Consider the following 16,949-nt stretch of genomic DNA (forward strand, 5'->3'; position numbering starts at 1 on the left):
CTGGCCTGGAACTCGTTGTATAGACCATGCTGGCCTCAAACTCACAGAGACCTGCCTGCCTCTGTCTCCTGAGAGCTGGGATTAAAAGGTGTGCACCATCATACCTGCCTAGAAAATATCTTCTTAATGTAAAGTAAAATATAATGAATTGTATGTGTGTCATACGTGTGTGTGCCGATCTCTGTGAGATTGAGTATAAAGTGAGTTCCAGGCCAGCCGAGGCTATAGAGAGACTCTGTCTCAAAAACAAAACAAAAGGGAACAAAACAAACTCACAAAATTAGATGTTCTCACTCCCCAACCTACCCTGTTAGTTTAAGAAATAGTTACGAAAACAGCAGTACAAAACACATACACATGTGAGTGTGATTGTGTGTGTGTGTAACCCAGAGGACCACCTCCTCTGTTACTGATCCTCAGGTGCTATCCTCCTTCCTCTTTGATTTTTTGAGACTAAGTCTCTCATTGTCCTAGAACTTACCAAGAAGGCTAGGGTGGGTGGCTGGCAAGTTCCAGGTATCTTCTGGCTTCCACGGGTTTACATGCACATGGTACACTTACGTACTTGCAGGGAAAACACTCACACAAATAAAAATGCTAAGAAGTTATTTATGTCTTCTGGCTTTAATTTTGGTAAGTCATGTACATTTGTAAATGCATCCACTTTTTCTCGGTTTTCCAACTTTTTGAAGAATAAGTTTTCAAAGTTTTCTATATTGATGTTCTGGATTTCATTAGCGTCTGTCGTAACACCACCTTTTTTTGCCTCTAATTTTGTTAACTTGGGTCTTCTTTTTGTCAGTTTGGCTCAGGATTTGTCAGTCTTACTAACTTTCAGAGAACCAATTCTGACTGATTTTGTATGTTGTTCTTTTAGTCTCCATTTCATTAATTTCTCAATCTTTATTACTTCTTGCCACCTACTGGGTTTGGGATTGGCTTTTTGTTTTTTTCTAGAGCCTTAAGATGCATCACTAAGTCGTTTGAGATCTCTCTAGTTTTTTAATATGAGCTGTCATTTAGAATGGCCGCAAGAGATAAACTTAGACAAGACCTGGTTCCAAGGGCGTTTGTACGGCATTTGAGAGTTTAGACCTGCTCTTTGAGTACTGGGCTTCCCTGCTCTGCTATGCAGGAGGTGAGAGGCGGGAAGTGATTGTGATTAGATGTTCTTTCTGCGCAGGTTCTTTTGCTGCAGTGTCAAGAGTGGGTGGATTCAGAACTAGAGCAGGGTGACTAGTTGGGCTGTGGCAGTTACCAGAGAAGAAATGATGATATTGGCTTGAATTAAGTGAGTCAGAGGTGATGGGAAGGAGGGGATGCAGCTGAAAGCATTAACAAAATAAATTGGTGAGGTGTAGAAATTGAGGGAGGAGCCATATTTCATGATAGAAAATCAGGGTAGAGGGTACCATTTTCTGAGACAGGTTACATAGTAGGAGGAGAAGGTTTGTGAGAAGAGCTGGAGAATTTGATTTTGGACACATGGAGAGTTTCAGGTGCCAGTGGAGACTTCTGGAAGACATTTGGATAGATGGGTCTTCAAGAGCTAGTTGAAGGCTAGAATACAGCTTAGAGGTAGAGAGCTTGCCTGACATGTGCTAGGCCCTGAGTTTGATCCTCAGCCTGCAAGAGAGGAGAGTTGGAGGCCTGGTTTACATGGGATTACCTGTTCTACTGCCTGTACAGCAGTAGAACAAAAAAGCCTGGAACAAGCTCCTGAAAAATCAAATTAAGCAACAGACTGAAGAAGAGGAGCTGCTTAAAAAGAAGGCCAGTTAAAGATGGCTGGGCCAGAGAGGCAGGTGAAAGACCAGGAGGATGTGCTGTTGGAAAGCCAAAGGATAACAGCATCAAAAGCTGCTGAGAGATGAGGACTGAGTTGGGAGGGGTTTAATGGTGAGGCCTTTGTGGCAAAGCTTCAGCATAATGGGCTGAGATGAGGTTGGCTTACTGTGGTCTGAGGAATGGTACAGTCTGGGAGTGGGTGTGGATAGCTCTTCCCCAAGGTCTTCTGTGAAGTGGGAAGAAAGTGCATTAAAAGGCTAATCTGTCAGAAGTTCTTTATTGTTGAGCCTGCTTAGATGGCCCTAAGGAAGGGCCTATGGGAAGGAAGTGGTGGGAAGAGAGAGGAAAGCGGCTTATCAGTTGTGTGAGTCTCAGAGATGGAGGCAAGGGCATGGCTGGCTCCCAGTGGCCTTTTAAATAATTTTGTCTGGAGGTAAAGTGGCTCACAGCCAATTAGGTTTTTAACCGCCTACCTCACCCAGCCCCATGGCCTTCTCTCTGCAGTTACCTGGAGGGAAGCCTGAAGTGAAAGCAGTTCATCTGTGGTTGCTGAAAGCATTTTCTGCAGCTCTTGGTATCAACAGGAGACTTTCTGAGGGCAGGGTATGCTGTTGTGGGGACAACTCTGCTGGTGTTCAGAAGTGATGCCCCAAAGTTGGCACTTTGTAAATGCTGAATACTTGGAACTAAGTCTCAGAATCAAGATCTTTTGGCCCTTCTCTCCCATGGTCAGCCTGATCCCTCTAACATTCCCAAAGCTCAGAGTGGTCTTCTCTGAAATTCTCAAATGACCAGCTGTATCCAGCAGAGTTGCAGTTGTAACTTTCTTTTCCCACATACCTCTAGCAACTAGAGGAGGTTGAGCCATATCACAGGAGGGAAGACTAGACTTGACTCCATCAGGACAAACTTTGTCATAGTTAGCATCTGCTCTCTAGGCCCAGTCACCACTCCTAGAAATGGTTTACTTTCCCTCAGTTGTCCTCCCAATGAAGCGGGTAGATAAACTTCTAAGTCTCTTCAGTGAATGCACAGGCCCCTGTGATTGGCCCCTCCTTCTGGAGGTAAGAAATTTGTATGCTTTTTCTTGCTAATCTATATAGGTATTTTTCTCCAGCAGACTCAATTATCAACCTTCAAAGTGGAGAGATGAAGTTTCCTTTGCTCCTACAATTCTAAATTCTCAGTGTAGGACTCATTTTCTGATCCTTTCTTCAGGTAACTGTCAAATAGGAATAGTATTAGAAAGGGCTAGAAGTATTTCTTTGTTCTTCCTAACACAGGTATGCACGCATACAGTTTATCTTTTTGGCCTGTAAGAACTCAGGTGGAAACCTACTTGGCTTTCCAATTGAGAAGGACATAGGAATCCTGATATCTCCTTCTCCTCCTCCTCCCCCTCCCCCCTCCCCCTCCCCTAGGCAACCACTAATCTACTTTTCTTTTTTCCCCTCCTTTTTTTTTTTGGTCTCTTTGAGACGGGGTCTCCCTATAGCCCCAGCTGGCCTGGGTTTGCTGTGGAGACCACACTGGCCTCCAACTCATACAAATCCACTTGCTTCTGCCTCCCAAGTGCTGGGATTAAAGGCATGGGCAACCATGCTGGCTAGGAATCCTGACATTTCCTATGGATCCTCTGTCTGACAGTTTCTCTCCCAGGGACTTGTCTGCGTAGGTGGCAGAGTTGATTACCCTTGCACTTGGCCCCAAGGCTTGCTCAAGTTGGTAGGGCTGGCATTTAGCAGTGAGGCTAAACTTAGACTGCTGTCTTTGCTCCAGGAAGAGGCTTGCAATTTGCATATAAAGCAGTGTAAAAAATAGTTATAGGTCAGGGAGCCAGTTCAGTAAATGAAACTTATGAATTGGAATGCTGGGCCCATGGGGAGGGAAGCTGTTGGATGCATAACCACCACTATGCTGAATACCACTTTCTGATGAAATTTTCTTGAACATGAAAGAGAATTAAAACCTAGTGAGTGATACCTGCCACTTATTTCCTTGCCCCAGGTTTTAACTCTTCTTTGGCAGACATGAATGAAATAATATGAAAATTTTAGCAGCAGACATAGCAGTGTCTGGTAAAGAAATGGGGTGTAGAGCAGGGTGAGACCTACCTTACCTGTATTCTGAATCCACAGTGCCAAGGGCCTCTGTCCTGTCCTGGTCCTTTTTGAAGCTACCAGGGGAGCGTCAAAAGGCTGTTGCTTTTGAAAGCCCGAGGCAGGCCTGCATGAAATACTGATCATTAAGTTTGAATGGGAGAAAATAGGGAAGAAGTCAAACAACAGAGATTTCACCTAGAAAGCAATAGCAGAAATAAGTTTCACAGGCTGTTATAGACTGAGCAAGGTCCCTCCCTAGGAAGAGCTAGACCTTGACACAGGGACTCTTGTCTATTTATTGTCCCTTTGCTTTCTTCTCCACTGTCTTCTCTGCTTCTGTTGGATGCAGGCTTCCTGCCTCAAGGTGGTGTCTTCCAAATACAAATAGCTTTTGCTTGGCTCTTGGTTTCTGGGACTCTCCATGTCCCGTTGCTCTGTGTGCTTCTTTTAGAGCAGTGCTGTTTCCTGTTTACCATCACCATCCCCTCTGGGAGTGGCTCAGGAACTGTGGGAGGATGGGAGATGGCTGAGGGTCTGTCCTGCTCAGCCTCTGCTCTTGGCCCTGGGGACTGGAAAGGAAGGAAGGAGGAGGAATGGTCCTAGAAAGGAAGGGGGATCCTGAAAAGGAGGAGAGACTCTGAAAAGGAGAAAGGGTCCTGGAGGAAGGGACCCTGGGAAGGAAGGGGGGGGGTCCTGGAAAGGAGGAGGGGTAAGGAAAGGAAGGAGGAGTCCTGGAAAGGAGGAGGGATTCTGGAAGCTGAGCTGAGATTGGAATGGCAAGGCGGCCTGTCCTCTATGCACTGCTGCTCTAAGAAATGAGCCTTCCACAGACTTGTGCCCATCAGGGAGAGAGGCAGGAGTGGGTGCTAGGGCCAGTGAGGAGGAGTGGAGGCAAGGTGTGTGTGTTGTGCATGTGAGCTGGGAGTTGATATGGGTGCTGTCTTGTTCAGTAAAGTGTGGAAGGTATAAGGTGTCTGTTGAGGGACACTGAGATGCAATTTATTAGAAGAGTTAACTATGGATGGGCAGGCAGAAAGCAGTGTGGTGGGGTTCTGAGGTTCAGCCAACATGGTGAGGACTCTGAAGAGAGGATATCAGGACTGACATGACAGAAAGGAGTCCCTTCTTAGAACTCTGAGGATGGGGGAGGCTCACAGCAGAAACCTGTGGCCAGACTCTCTGATTCTCAGGAAGGTGGTAGGGAAGGGTGGAGGGGGCAGGAGGTATGGCCATGAATACCCTCTTTGATGTCAACTCACTTTATAGGTGAGAAATCTTGGCACTTGGGAGTCTCTTAGCTAGGGACTCAGTAGATTCCTGTCAAGTGTCTGTGAGAGAACCACTGCAGGTATTGTGGCCTGAATAGCAGCTGGGTTCTAACAGTGTATGTTCATAGTCTGGACCTGTGTTCTAGGGGAGGTCAAGTAGAGTTCATTAGCTCATTGTTAGTTCAAATATTTGTGTGTTTGCTATGTTCCAGGCACTGCCTGGTGCTGTGGACAAGCAGCCCAGGCCTCTGGGAAGCCGTGTATGTGATGTTTTTGCCATGTGCCCCACTTTATACATACGAAGGTGTGTATATGTCCCAATATGCCTGTTGAAAAATGTAAGAGAAAGAAACGAGGATGAGAAATAGGTTCTGGCCTGCATGTATGTACTAGACATCGCACATTGGCTCAAGGGAGGGGTCATGTTTTAGTTGGATTGTCTCTGTGAAAAAAGAAAGCTATGCAGGCAGATGCTGCATTCAAGTAATGTATTAGCTGTCCACGTCACTGTTTTTCCCTCCACTCAACCCTCCTTGGAATTGGTACCCAGGTTAGCTGGTGTTTAAGGTACTCGACCTGTGTGCTGTGGGCAGGTTAGTAGAGGTGGTGTGAGATATGCTGACAGGACAGGCCACCACAGGCTTCCATTGGGGTTGCATTTTATCCCCCCAACGTCTGAGATCCAGAGACTCTTCCCCACCAGGAAGACCAGAGAAGGAGACCTGTTGCTGAGTGTGGGGAGCATGAGCCAGCCTTGCTTCCCAGACTGAAACTGCCACACGCAGTCTTCCTGGACTGTCTTGCCATCCCCAGAAGCAGCAAACTGATGAATATGCTCAGCACTTCGTATTTTTTTGTTCACAATGTGCTGCTTTTATTCTAGGCCAGAGCTTGGGTTTCAGGTCCCCATCTCCTTCTAGACCCATTGTGGAAGCTGCTGCCAGCACTCCCCTTCCCTTGCCCTCACGGGAGCAGCTCTTTTACTCAGTGGAGGGTCTTTGCCCATGGGTTGAGGAGGGACCAGAAAAACCACAGGTTTAGGTTCTTGTAGGTTTCTGTTCCCTTGGCCAGTTCCATCCTGATTTCCATGCCTGGGCTTACAGCTCAGGAGCTGGAGAGGTGACTGGCTTTCACCTTTCTCACTTGTTTGATGGAAAGAATAGTGTTATGAGGTATTGGTCTCCTGCCCCCAGGATGCTTATTCCAGAGAGGGAGACTGCAGTTACTCATTGGAGATAGGAAAAACCTAGGGAATTCCCTTCTTTTAGACTTAATTTCTTAGTCCTCCATTCCAGTCACTCTGAGGTTTTGGGAATGACAGCAGTCTCTTGTGATAGTTCTTTATTTCCTTTTACTGCCTGGTACCTTAGGATACCTCTCTTTATCCTTCTTTTGGGGCAGGGGAAGCAGAATTAAGTTTGGAGGTGTGTGTGGTATTAGGCTTGAAGTTAATAAAAGGTCTCTGAAGATTTTTTTTTTTTTTTTCTTGACAAAGTCTCACTATGTTGCCTAGGGTGACCTGACCTGGAACTCACAGAGATCTGTCTGCCCCACCCCCATCATCCCCCATGGGATTAAAAGCGTGCACTGCCATGCTGACTTTTTTTAAATTTGGAGACAGTTTTACTGTGTAGCCTTGACTAACTTGGAACTTCTTCTATAGCCCAGGCAGACCTCAAGCTCACAGTAGTCTCCAGCCTTAGCCTCCTGAGTATTGGGATTACAGGTATGTGCCACCACCCGGTCCAGAGAGAGTCTTAGCATCTTCCCTGTAACTTCCCCAGCACTAGGCTCCGTTCCTATTCTTTTCTGCCTGGGAATCCAGCAGCCTTTGTGTCTCCTTGACAACAGGATAGATACATTAAAAATAACCTTGTGCTGGGCCTTTTGTGGTGCTTGGCTCAGTTCCTGGAGCTTCTGGATGCTCCTGGAGTGTGTCTGAGAGCCTTAGTGGGCCATGCACATTTTGAAGCCCTGAGGTTTAGGGTTTAGTACTAGATAAATACAAAACATTGTTATTTTATCTTAGTTGTAGGTGGTTGCCAGTAGGGTGAGAGTGTACTTTCTTTATTTTGTCTAACTGGAGAAGGGCAATCCTGGGGTGTTAGTATGTTTCAGAGCCTCTAAGGTGGTGGAGTTGGACAACAGCTCCTATGGAGTTTAGTTATATCTCTTTGGGGCTTGAGGAATAGATCAATGGTAGCATGGTAGTCTAGTATGTGCAAGACCCCAGGTTTAATCCCCAGGACTGTAAAACACAATGAAAACAACACACAAAAAGGAATTCATACAGGTGAGGAGGGGGCCCCTTTCATAAAGTGGGAACTTCAAAGTTTGGAGCCATCTGACTCAGTGATGGTAGAATCTGTGGCTTTTCCCTGCCAGTGAAGCCATCCTTACATTTCTTTAGTAGAGCCAGTTGTCTCTTGTATCAGCAGACTCTTATCACAGTTGTAAACTAACTTAGAAATAGCCATCACCATGAGGGCACAGCTAAGTCTCCACCATACTGGGGGTTAACTCTCTCCCTCCTTCCATCCTACCCATTAGTAGGCATTTTGATATGGGCCAGGCATGAGGAAATGAGAACAAGATGCCATGGGCCAGCCTTTAGGAATTTATGGTTAGTCTGGGAGACAATTTAATAAAAGAATCCTCATTATGAGCAGCATTGAGAGACAGAGACAGAGAATGTGAATGAATGAATCCAGAGGCTAAGAAAACATGGGGCGGGGAGAAAATATTTGTGACACAAAATTCTTAAAAATGGAATACATTTTTTGGGGGGGATCTTTTTGAGACAGGATCTCCCTGTAGCCCCAGCTACATAGTCAGTCCTGGAACTCACTATGTAGACCAGGCTGGCCTTGAACTCACATACATCCGCCTGTCTCAGCCTCCTGAGTGCTGGGATTAAAGGCATGTGCTACCATGCCCAGCAAAAATGGAATACATTTTTAAAAATCCTACAAACTACCCAGGCACGGTGGTGCATGCCTTTAATCCCAGCACTTGGGTGGCAGAGGCAGGCAGATCTCTGTGAAGATGGAGGCCATCCTGGTCTACACAGAGCGTTCCAGGCTAGCTTGGGCTACAGGGAGGCCCTGTCTCAAAAACACCAAAAAAAAAGAAGAGGAAAGAAGAAAGGTTAACAACTAAAATATCCAGTACATACAGAAAATTAAAAAAATAGAAGTAAGGCTGGGCGTGGTGGCGCATGCCTTTAATTCCAGCACTTGGGAGGCAGAGGCAGGTGGATCTCTGTGAGTTCAAGACCAGCCTGGTCTACATAGTGCATTCCAGGACAGCTGGGGCCACAGGGAGACCCTGTTTCAAAAAGACCCAAAAAAAAAAACAAAAAAAAAACAAATGAAACCACAACTGACCAATAGTTTGACAAATGCTTCACAAAAGAAGATATTCAAATAGCCAATAAACGTGAATTTATGCATGGGAGAAATTTAAATTTATTCAACTTTCAAAAAAGTAATGGTTTATGTATTTTTCACAGAGATCTTCAAAGATGTGCTAAAAAACACCTGCTTGCCATTTTTAATCTACTTCGTTTTCAGTTTCTCAGTGAAGAATAAAATAAAATGAAAGAACGTGTAGTGGAATGAGTGTGTTGGAACTAGAAGATGTGGGTTCACATGGGCACTGGGCCTCAGAATCCGTGTTTCTGTTTGTAGCCAGGGCTTTCTGTGTCTCCCCTTCTCCCTGCTCTGCTCTGAGGCTCACAGGGAAGAGGCATGCAGTTCACACTGGAGGCTCTGCAAGTACCAAGTTGAGTTCTTGCTCCAATTTGAAGTGATCTGATTTTTTTTCCCCATCTACTTATTCTTACAGGAATTTATTCCCTTAAGAAATAAAAGATCTGAGCCGGGTGTGGTGGCACATGCCTTTAATCCCAGCAGAGGCAGAGGCAGGGGGATCTCTGTGGGTTAAAGCCAGCTTGGTCTACATAGTGAGTTTCAGGCCGGGCGTGGTGGCACACACCTTTAATCCCAGCACTTGGGAGGCAGAGGCAGGCGGATCTCTGTGAGTTCAAGGCCAGCCTGGTCTACATAGTGAGTTCCAGGACAGCTGGGGCTACAGGGAGACCCTGCTTCAAAAAGACAAAATACAAAAACAAAAACATAGTGAGTTTCAGGCCAGCTGGAGTTACAGGGAGACCTTGTCTTAAAAAGACCCCCCCCCCCAAAAAAAGAAATAAAAGATCTGAGAAATAAGATGGTCTGTAGGATTCAAAGTAGCCAGCTACTAGGTATTGGGGTTGAGCTTGTGACTGGTATACTCTTACACCTCCTCTCAGGCTGGGACAAGGTCAGTTTCTGCAGGGGTTTCCTTTATGGACCAGGCCTGCATGGCAACTCTATTGGAGTTACAGTTCCGAGTTTACTGATGACCAGGGTCTTGTGGAGGCAGAGGTGAGGTGAATTGGCTAGAGCATTGACTTGAATGGACTACAAGGTGGGGCTTCCACATTGGCAGTGGCAGCCTTCTCAAAGGGTGCTCGTGTGAAGTCCTGAAAGCATCATCTGGGCTTTGGAGTGTTGTGGCATTCACTGACACATGGGGGGTAACAGGTCACATACCTGGCTTCCCCTCTGAGAATCCAGTCAGTGCCACTGGCCATTCTGGAGACTGTAACCCTCCACAGCGTGCTGTGGCATAGCAGAGGCAGAGAGGGGTTTTCAGAAATGGATGGCTGTTCCTGGGTACTGATGGTCTAACACAGGTATGGAACTGAGGCACTTGACCAAGGGCAGGCTCAGGGACAGGCCCTTAGGAGATCAGTCACAGTCTCCTTTTTGCTTGGATTGTTTGGATACAAGTGAGCCATTTCTGTCTTCTCCATAATCTCCCCCTCCTGAGGGGGTAGGCAGTAAACAGATTGTGCATGGTGCAGATGCCTCGCATATGTCAGAACACTGTCAGGATTGCTGTGTGCTCCATCTGTTCTGTCACCTCACTGTGCCAGGCCCTGTTTGGGTTCTTTTTGTCCAGATTTCCCATGATAGTCACACACTTGCCAATAGTTTACCCAGCATTTTTGACCTTTTGCTCTTCTGTCCTTGCCTTGTAGGAATTGGAGTCAGAAGCAAAGATAGATGGAGAGACTGCATCAGACAGTGAAAGCCGAGCAGAACCAGCTCCCCCACCAGCCTCCATAGATGATACCCCAGAGGTCCTTAACAGGGCCCTTTCCAACTTGTCCTCGAGGTAACCTGGCTTATGATGCAGATGCTTTTTGGGGGCAGGGGGGCTTCTTGCAATCTGTCCCATTACCATGGAAGATTTAGGCTGTTAGGGTTTCTGATTCAAGGGTTAGTTTCCCATCTTCGATATATAGCCACTATGAGCAATTTCTTCAGTTCTCCAGAAAGAACTAAGAAATATCTCAACTTCTGGCTCTTAAGAAGCTAGTCCTTCTAACACCAGCTGTGTGGGTATATGAGAAACACAGATTATCTGAAAGTGTTCCTGTATGCCCTCCAGTGGGTAAAAGGATTTAAATTATAGCCTCACCATTAACTTGCTACAGGATCTAATATGTACAAATATAACAATTTAAAATAATGCCATTTGAAATAAAATCAATTACAATGTGTTGAGGATTGAATTGAGTTGATATATAAAATCCTTATAAAAGTGTCTTGTGTGTATTTGTAATAGTTGTTCCTATCTTTGCCTAGTACCACCGTTACTATTTTGATGATTTAGGGCTATGCCATGTAGAAGCCAGGTGCAGGAAGAAATTGTGGGAGTCTTTTCTTCAGAGAGAAGCAGCTGTGGACATCAGCCATGTACACACAGAAGCAGAGGACACTGTCTTCCTTGCTGCCCTCTTCTCCCTTCCCATACTTGCATAGGATGTGTACTGGGAGCTGGAGAAATGACTCAGCAGTTAAGAGCACTGGTTGCTCTTGCAGAGGGCCTGGGTTCAGTTCCCACCACCCACATGGTGGCTAACAACCATTTGTAATTCTAATTCCAGGGGATCCAGTACTCTCTTTTGGACTCTGGCAGGCATTGCAGGATACGAGTGCACTTACATAAATGCAGACATTTAAAAAAAAGATGTGCACTGGGTATAGTTTCAGCAGTGCCGAGTTTGGTTGTGAGTGAGGCATCGGTGCTAGTGGTCCTGATCGCTCACCTGTGAGTGGCAGCGCCTCTGTTGAGGTGAAAGTCATGCTCTGGAGCAGATTTAGTTCAGGGCCTTCCAGTTTTAGAAAAGGCCATTTCCTTTGGGTTTATGCTTTGGTTCTTTCTGGGCATCTAATTGGTGTTTCTCCTTTCCCTACTCTCTCTAGATGGAAGAACTGGTGGGTGAGAGGCATCCTGACTTTGGCCATGATTGCATTTTTCTTCATTATCATTTACCTGGGACCAATGGTTTTAATGATGATTGTAAGTACTATTGACATGCTGTTTTAGTTTTGCCTCCAGTTTTTTCTGTAGGATTGGTCACCTGCAGTGCCGGCTGCTTACAGTACCTGTAGTGGTTTGAGTCTGGTAATCCTCGGAGCTCCAGGCTTCTCAGAACCCTTCTCAGACCATCTGTTACTCCTTATCTTTCAACTGCCAATGGTAGGATCATTGGCATGAGCTGTGACCCCAGCTGTTTGTTTGTGTGACTGGTTTTCTTTCCTGGGGCCTCTCTTATGGACTTAAAGTTTTCATTAAGAAGCTGAAATCCACAGAACTGCTTTCAGTCTCCCCACTGTTAAAGCTAGGGCTACATGTTGAGTGCTAAGCAAAGAATTTGGGGCCTTCCACATGGTTTATATTCCGAGTCAAAGGGGGAAGAGGCTTGGTTGAGTCCTGGGAGGTTCTAGAATAAAAGTTAGGACACTGGGACTGTATTTTTAAGACTTGTTTTTATTTTATGTGTATGAGTGTTTTCCCTGAACCATGTATGTGCAGTGCTTGATACCAGAAGAGAGTATCAGGTCCCTTAGAACTGGAGTTCCAGCTTATTGAGAGCTACCGTATTGATCCTGGGAACTGAGCCTGGGTCCTCTGTAAGACTAGCAAATGCTCTTAACTGCTGAGCCATCTCTCCAGCCCCTAGGACTGTGTTTTTTTTTTTCTTTCTGTCTTTTTGAGACAGAGTCTCCCTGTAGTCCCAGCTAGCCTGGAACTCACTGTGTAGACCAGGCTGCCTCAAACCTGCCTGCCTCTGCCTCCCAAGTGCTGGGACTAAAGGCGTGCACCACCACGCCTGGCAGGACTGTATATTTTATTATGAGCAATTGGACCTACTTTTTGTAACATAAGGTTTACACTACCCTGTGGGATGGTATGAGAAAGAAAGGAAGAAAACAGAATCATTGTAAGGCTGAAAAATTTCTTAAATATGGTGGTTTTTTTTTTTTTTTTTGAAGGCCTATAACCAGTTGGTTTCCCTTTCTGAAGACTAAGAACACTAATTCTTCTGTGTTTGGCAGGTAATGTGTGTTCAGATTAAGTGTTTCCACGAGATAATCACTATTGGCTACAATGTGTACCACTCCTATGACCTGCCCTGGTTCAGGACCCTCAGCTGGTAAGCTCTCTGGTCCCATGGGGCACCTTACCTGATTTGGATGTGGTTGTTTACTGTAATGGTGGGTGGAGACAGTTGTCACCTCAAACTTGTACAGTTACCGTTGAACCTGAGTCTTTCATAGGCCAAACTGTATGGCTGCCTTTGAGGAGTCTCCAGTAGCTGTTAGGAGTCTGGTGTCTTCCCTAGAAGAAACCAGCATGAGTTGTGGAGGGGAGGAGGGCAGATTTTGCCTTGGTATTAGGATTCCTTAGACTGCTGGGGCCAGATACAGTATTTGGCATCCCCGCTCCAAGATCAAAGTCTTCTTTATGCTATAGTAAGCTAGCGTCGCCTAGACTGCTCTGGGAGTTGGCGAGTAATGCTGTTGGTGTTGCTGTCTCTGAAACTTGATTTCCTTATTACTAAAGCAGATTGCTGAGGCTTCATCTGCTGGAGCCCTACTTACTCTGAGGCACTTGGCTGGGTGGGCAGCATAGGGTTTGGGCTCCTGCATAGAAATTCTGCTTTTTCTTTTTCCTAGAAAAGGATTTGGCTGCCTTAAAACAAAAGCACAGAACTATAGCATAGATGATGTCTGAGAATCTTTCCTGACTGAAACCCTGCTTGTTGGCCATACTATTCTCAGGTTGCGTCATTTGAGCAGAGTGCTGCATAGTGCTGAGAAGACCCACCCTCTGTGCTAATGCTTTGTGACTCAGTGGGCCAGGCAGTAGTGTTTTGTGCTCCAGAAACTTGGTCACAGCAAAGGTAGCTGACATGCTCAGATGGGCACACACTTCTCATGTGCCTCCCATCACTCAGCAGTACAAGCTCACTCTCAGCCTTCACTTGGACCTTGTAGTGCTCCCTGAGCTAAGGTGTAGCTCTCTTTTGTAGCTATTCTATCGCTGGTCAGCTGTGTTAGCATCCAGGAGGCCTGACCCTAGCTGTGGTCACTTGGCAAAGGTCATTTTTTTTCTTATAATGGAAAATAAACCCAATTTTGAAGTTTTTGTACTATAATTTTTTTTTTTTTTAATGGAAAAGAGGGCCAGGCATGGTGGCATATGCTTTTAATCCCAGCACTTGGGAGGCAGAGGCAGTCCAGCCTGGTCTACATAGTGAGTTCCAGGTGGGGCTACAGGGAGACCCTGTCTCAAAAAGACCAAAAAAAAAAGAAAAGAGAGGCCTCTTCACTATTGAGGGTTTGGGTGGTGCAGCATGACTGTACTTAGGGTAATAGAGGGTTCAAAAGTTATGGGTTGTGTCTGTCCCCTCATGTAAACAGATGCAGAGTTGGTTCTAGTGAAAGGGTACTGATCAGAGCCAAGCTTCCAAGAGAGACATGCTCTGAGATGGGCCCTAACTAATTGCCTAATGAAGTGATCAGATACTGCTTTCTATAGAAATAAATGTGGGGGTGGGGGGCTGGGGGAGCCGGAGAGATGGCTCAGTGATTAAAAGTACTGACTGTTCTTGTAGAAGACCAAGGTTCAGATCCTAACACCCACATGGCACCTAACAACCATTCGTATCTCCAGTTCCAGGGGATCCAATGCCCTCATCTGTCCTCTGCAGGCATTGTACAACACAGGTACAATGCACACATACAAATTAGATAAAATATTTTTTAAAAAAGGAAGCTGGGCATGGTGGTGCATGCCTATAATCCCAGCACTTGGGAGACAGAGGCAGGCAGATCTCTGTGAGTTCAAGGCCAGCCTGGTCTACATAGCCATAGCCAGTTCCAGGACAGCTGGGGCTACAGGGAGAGCCTGTCTCAAAAAAAAAAAAAAAGAAAGAAAGAAAGGAAAGAAATGTGGGCATGTGGAAATTTTTCTGAAGATGGAGTTTGAGCACAAATGAGAACAGTGGGTAGAAATGTGGGCATGTGAGGATGTGGAAATTTTTCTGAAGATGGAGTTTGAGCACAAATGAGAACAGTGGGTAAGCGAAGAAGGTAAGGTGTTCTAGGCAAGGAAGAGGTAAAGCAGAGCTGACCTGTGGCAAAGCCCAGTAAACAACTTTTGACCAGAGTGGAGGGTTCCTGTGGTCCAGTGGGAAGAGCAATAAGAGCTTAGGGAGGTAGATGAGGTGCACTTTGGAGAGTCTGAGGTTAAGAACACCACAAAGAGGCAAAACTGAGTTCAGGTGTATAATAAAGGGAGAGCACATTGAAAGGGCCACAAATTAATAGATCACCTTCTTACCTGGAGTGTCAGTGGAGAGCAGGGAATCATGGTCTTCTTATCCCTCTGAGGACTGTCACAGGCTCTCAAGGTGGGGTGGGCTGCTGCTCTGTCCTCTTCTCCAGCTATCTGGAGGTGAGCTGTGGACCCTTCTGTGGCACTGCCCTATCTTCCTTTCCAGGTACTTTCTCCTGTGTGTAAACTATTTCTTCTATGGCGAGACAGTGACAGATTACTTCTTCACTCTGGTCCAGAGAGAGGAGCCTTTGAGGATTCTCAGTAAATACCACCGGTTCATTTCCTTTACTCTATATCTGACAGGTATGCATCTTGTGCTTCCCCAGTTCTCTTGTTGGTACTATGTTTCTCTGTCTCACTTGTAGGATTTGGTTAAAGTTTTTTTTTTCTTTTAATATTTATTATTTTTATTTTATGTGTATGAGTGTATTGTTTGCATGTGTGTAAGTACACCTGTGTCATGCAGTGCCCGTGAAGGTCAGACGAGGGCATTGGATCCCTGGAACTGGAGTCACAGATGATTGTTACAGACCATGTGGGTGCTGAGAATCAAACCCGGGTCCTCTGCAAGAGCAGCCAGTGCTCTTAACTGCTGAGTCATCTCTCCAGTTCCTAATTAAAGTTTTGTGATGTCAACTCTGACTCTGTGAGGAAGCAAGCTGACAGCTCAGCTTTACATTGACTGTAAACTAGTTTTTCTCCTGTGGACTTTGAAATTAATGCACTGCTTAATTGTTGCAAAGGAATTAGTCAGTGGACCACTTACCACAGCTAAAGGAGTAGATGAAAGAAATGCTGTGTGACTCATTTTATCCTTTCTCCTTCTTCCTTCTCCAACTAGGATTCTGCATGTTTGTATTGAGTCTGGTCAAGAAGCATTATCGACTGCAGTTCTACATGGTAAGGGAAGTGTGTGAGCGTGTGTGTGTGTGTGTGTGTGTGTGTGTGTGTACGGAGAGAGAGATATATATTGAGAGATTGATTTCTTGCTTTATTTGAAGATCTATAGAAACTAACCAACTGAGCCTCCTGGCCAGATGATCTGTAGAAACTCAACAGGCTTTTTATACTTTCTGTAACAAATCAAAATGTGGATGCAATTTGTTCTGTGTGCATCTAGATACTAGAGCAGGAAGGATAAGTGCCTGGACCCAGTGTCTACCTGGACTTAGACACTGTTAATTCACATATGGCAAGTCTTTGTTCCAGGCAGGGCCTAGGCTATAGCTTTAGAGACATTGCTGCAGAGACTGATTCATTGCTCGGTGTGGTCATTCCCTGCCTCAACCTGAGAAAGTCTCTCTGACTAGGAAAATGAAATATCCCCAGACTTCAGAGCATGGAAGAACTCAGTCACTAGTCTATAGGTCCTACTGTTTGTTTTTGTTTGTTGATAGGGTATTGTATGTAGCTCAGGCTGGCCTCACATTCACAATCCTGCCTTCCAAATGTAGACTGCAGGTATATATACTACCTAGGTCTGACTGATTTTGATGGAACTTTTACTGGGAAGAACAATGTGTCCTCTCCAATGTCAGGTATAAAAGCAGATGTCCCTATTTCTCAGTAATTTTCTGTTTATCACTGGTTATTCTTTGAAGCTGTTTTGAGGTAGAGTTTTATTTTGATTTTTTGCAGTTTGGCTGGACCCATGTAACATTACTGATTGTTGTAACCCAGTCACATCTCGTTATCCATAACTTATTTGAAGGAATGATCTGGTAAGTGACTGTGGGACCAATTTTCGCTTTTAAAAATTTTGTGGGTGTTTCTCATACATGGGTTGCCTAAGAACCTCTGCCTCAACTTCCAACCAGTGTTCTCACCTTGAGCCCATCAGAATTCCATGCAGGCTAGTTTATGATACAGACAGCTGATTCAGTAGGTCTGAAGTAGGGCCTGATGAAGTTCAAGCACATTCCCAGGTGATGCTGCTGCTGTTGGTCAGGGCCAAAGTATGAGAAGCTCTGTTCTACACTGACGGGCTCAGGGAAAGTTAAAGAACCAAAGGCAACAAACTGGCAATGCACTCAAAAGTGTAGAGTAAATA

General features: G+C 45.4%; 1 protein-coding gene across 1 annotated transcript in view; it reads left to right on the top strand.

The window, feature by feature from the left end:
* Positions 1 to 16,949, top strand: part of Cds2 (CDP-diacylglycerol synthase 2) — a 55,330-nt gene that overhangs the window by 24,076 nt on the left and 14,305 nt on the right. Inside the window, exons 2-7 of the mRNA XM_008835903.2 lie at positions 10,245 to 10,381; positions 11,476 to 11,572; positions 12,613 to 12,710; positions 15,063 to 15,202; positions 15,741 to 15,799; positions 16,538 to 16,620. Of these exons, the coding sequence (XP_008834125.1) occupies positions 10,245 to 10,381; positions 11,476 to 11,572; positions 12,613 to 12,710; positions 15,063 to 15,202; positions 15,741 to 15,799; positions 16,538 to 16,620 (614 nt within the window). The remainder of the gene's footprint in view (positions 1 to 10,244; positions 10,382 to 11,475; positions 11,573 to 12,612; positions 12,711 to 15,062; positions 15,203 to 15,740; positions 15,800 to 16,537; positions 16,621 to 16,949) is intronic.

Source organism: Nannospalax galili, unplaced genomic scaffold (assembly GCF_000622305.1).
Source record: "Nannospalax galili isolate Female #2095 unplaced genomic scaffold, S.galili_v1.0 scaffold118, whole genome shotgun sequence".
Taxonomy (NCBI): domain Eukaryota; kingdom Metazoa; phylum Chordata; class Mammalia; order Rodentia; family Spalacidae; genus Nannospalax; species Nannospalax galili.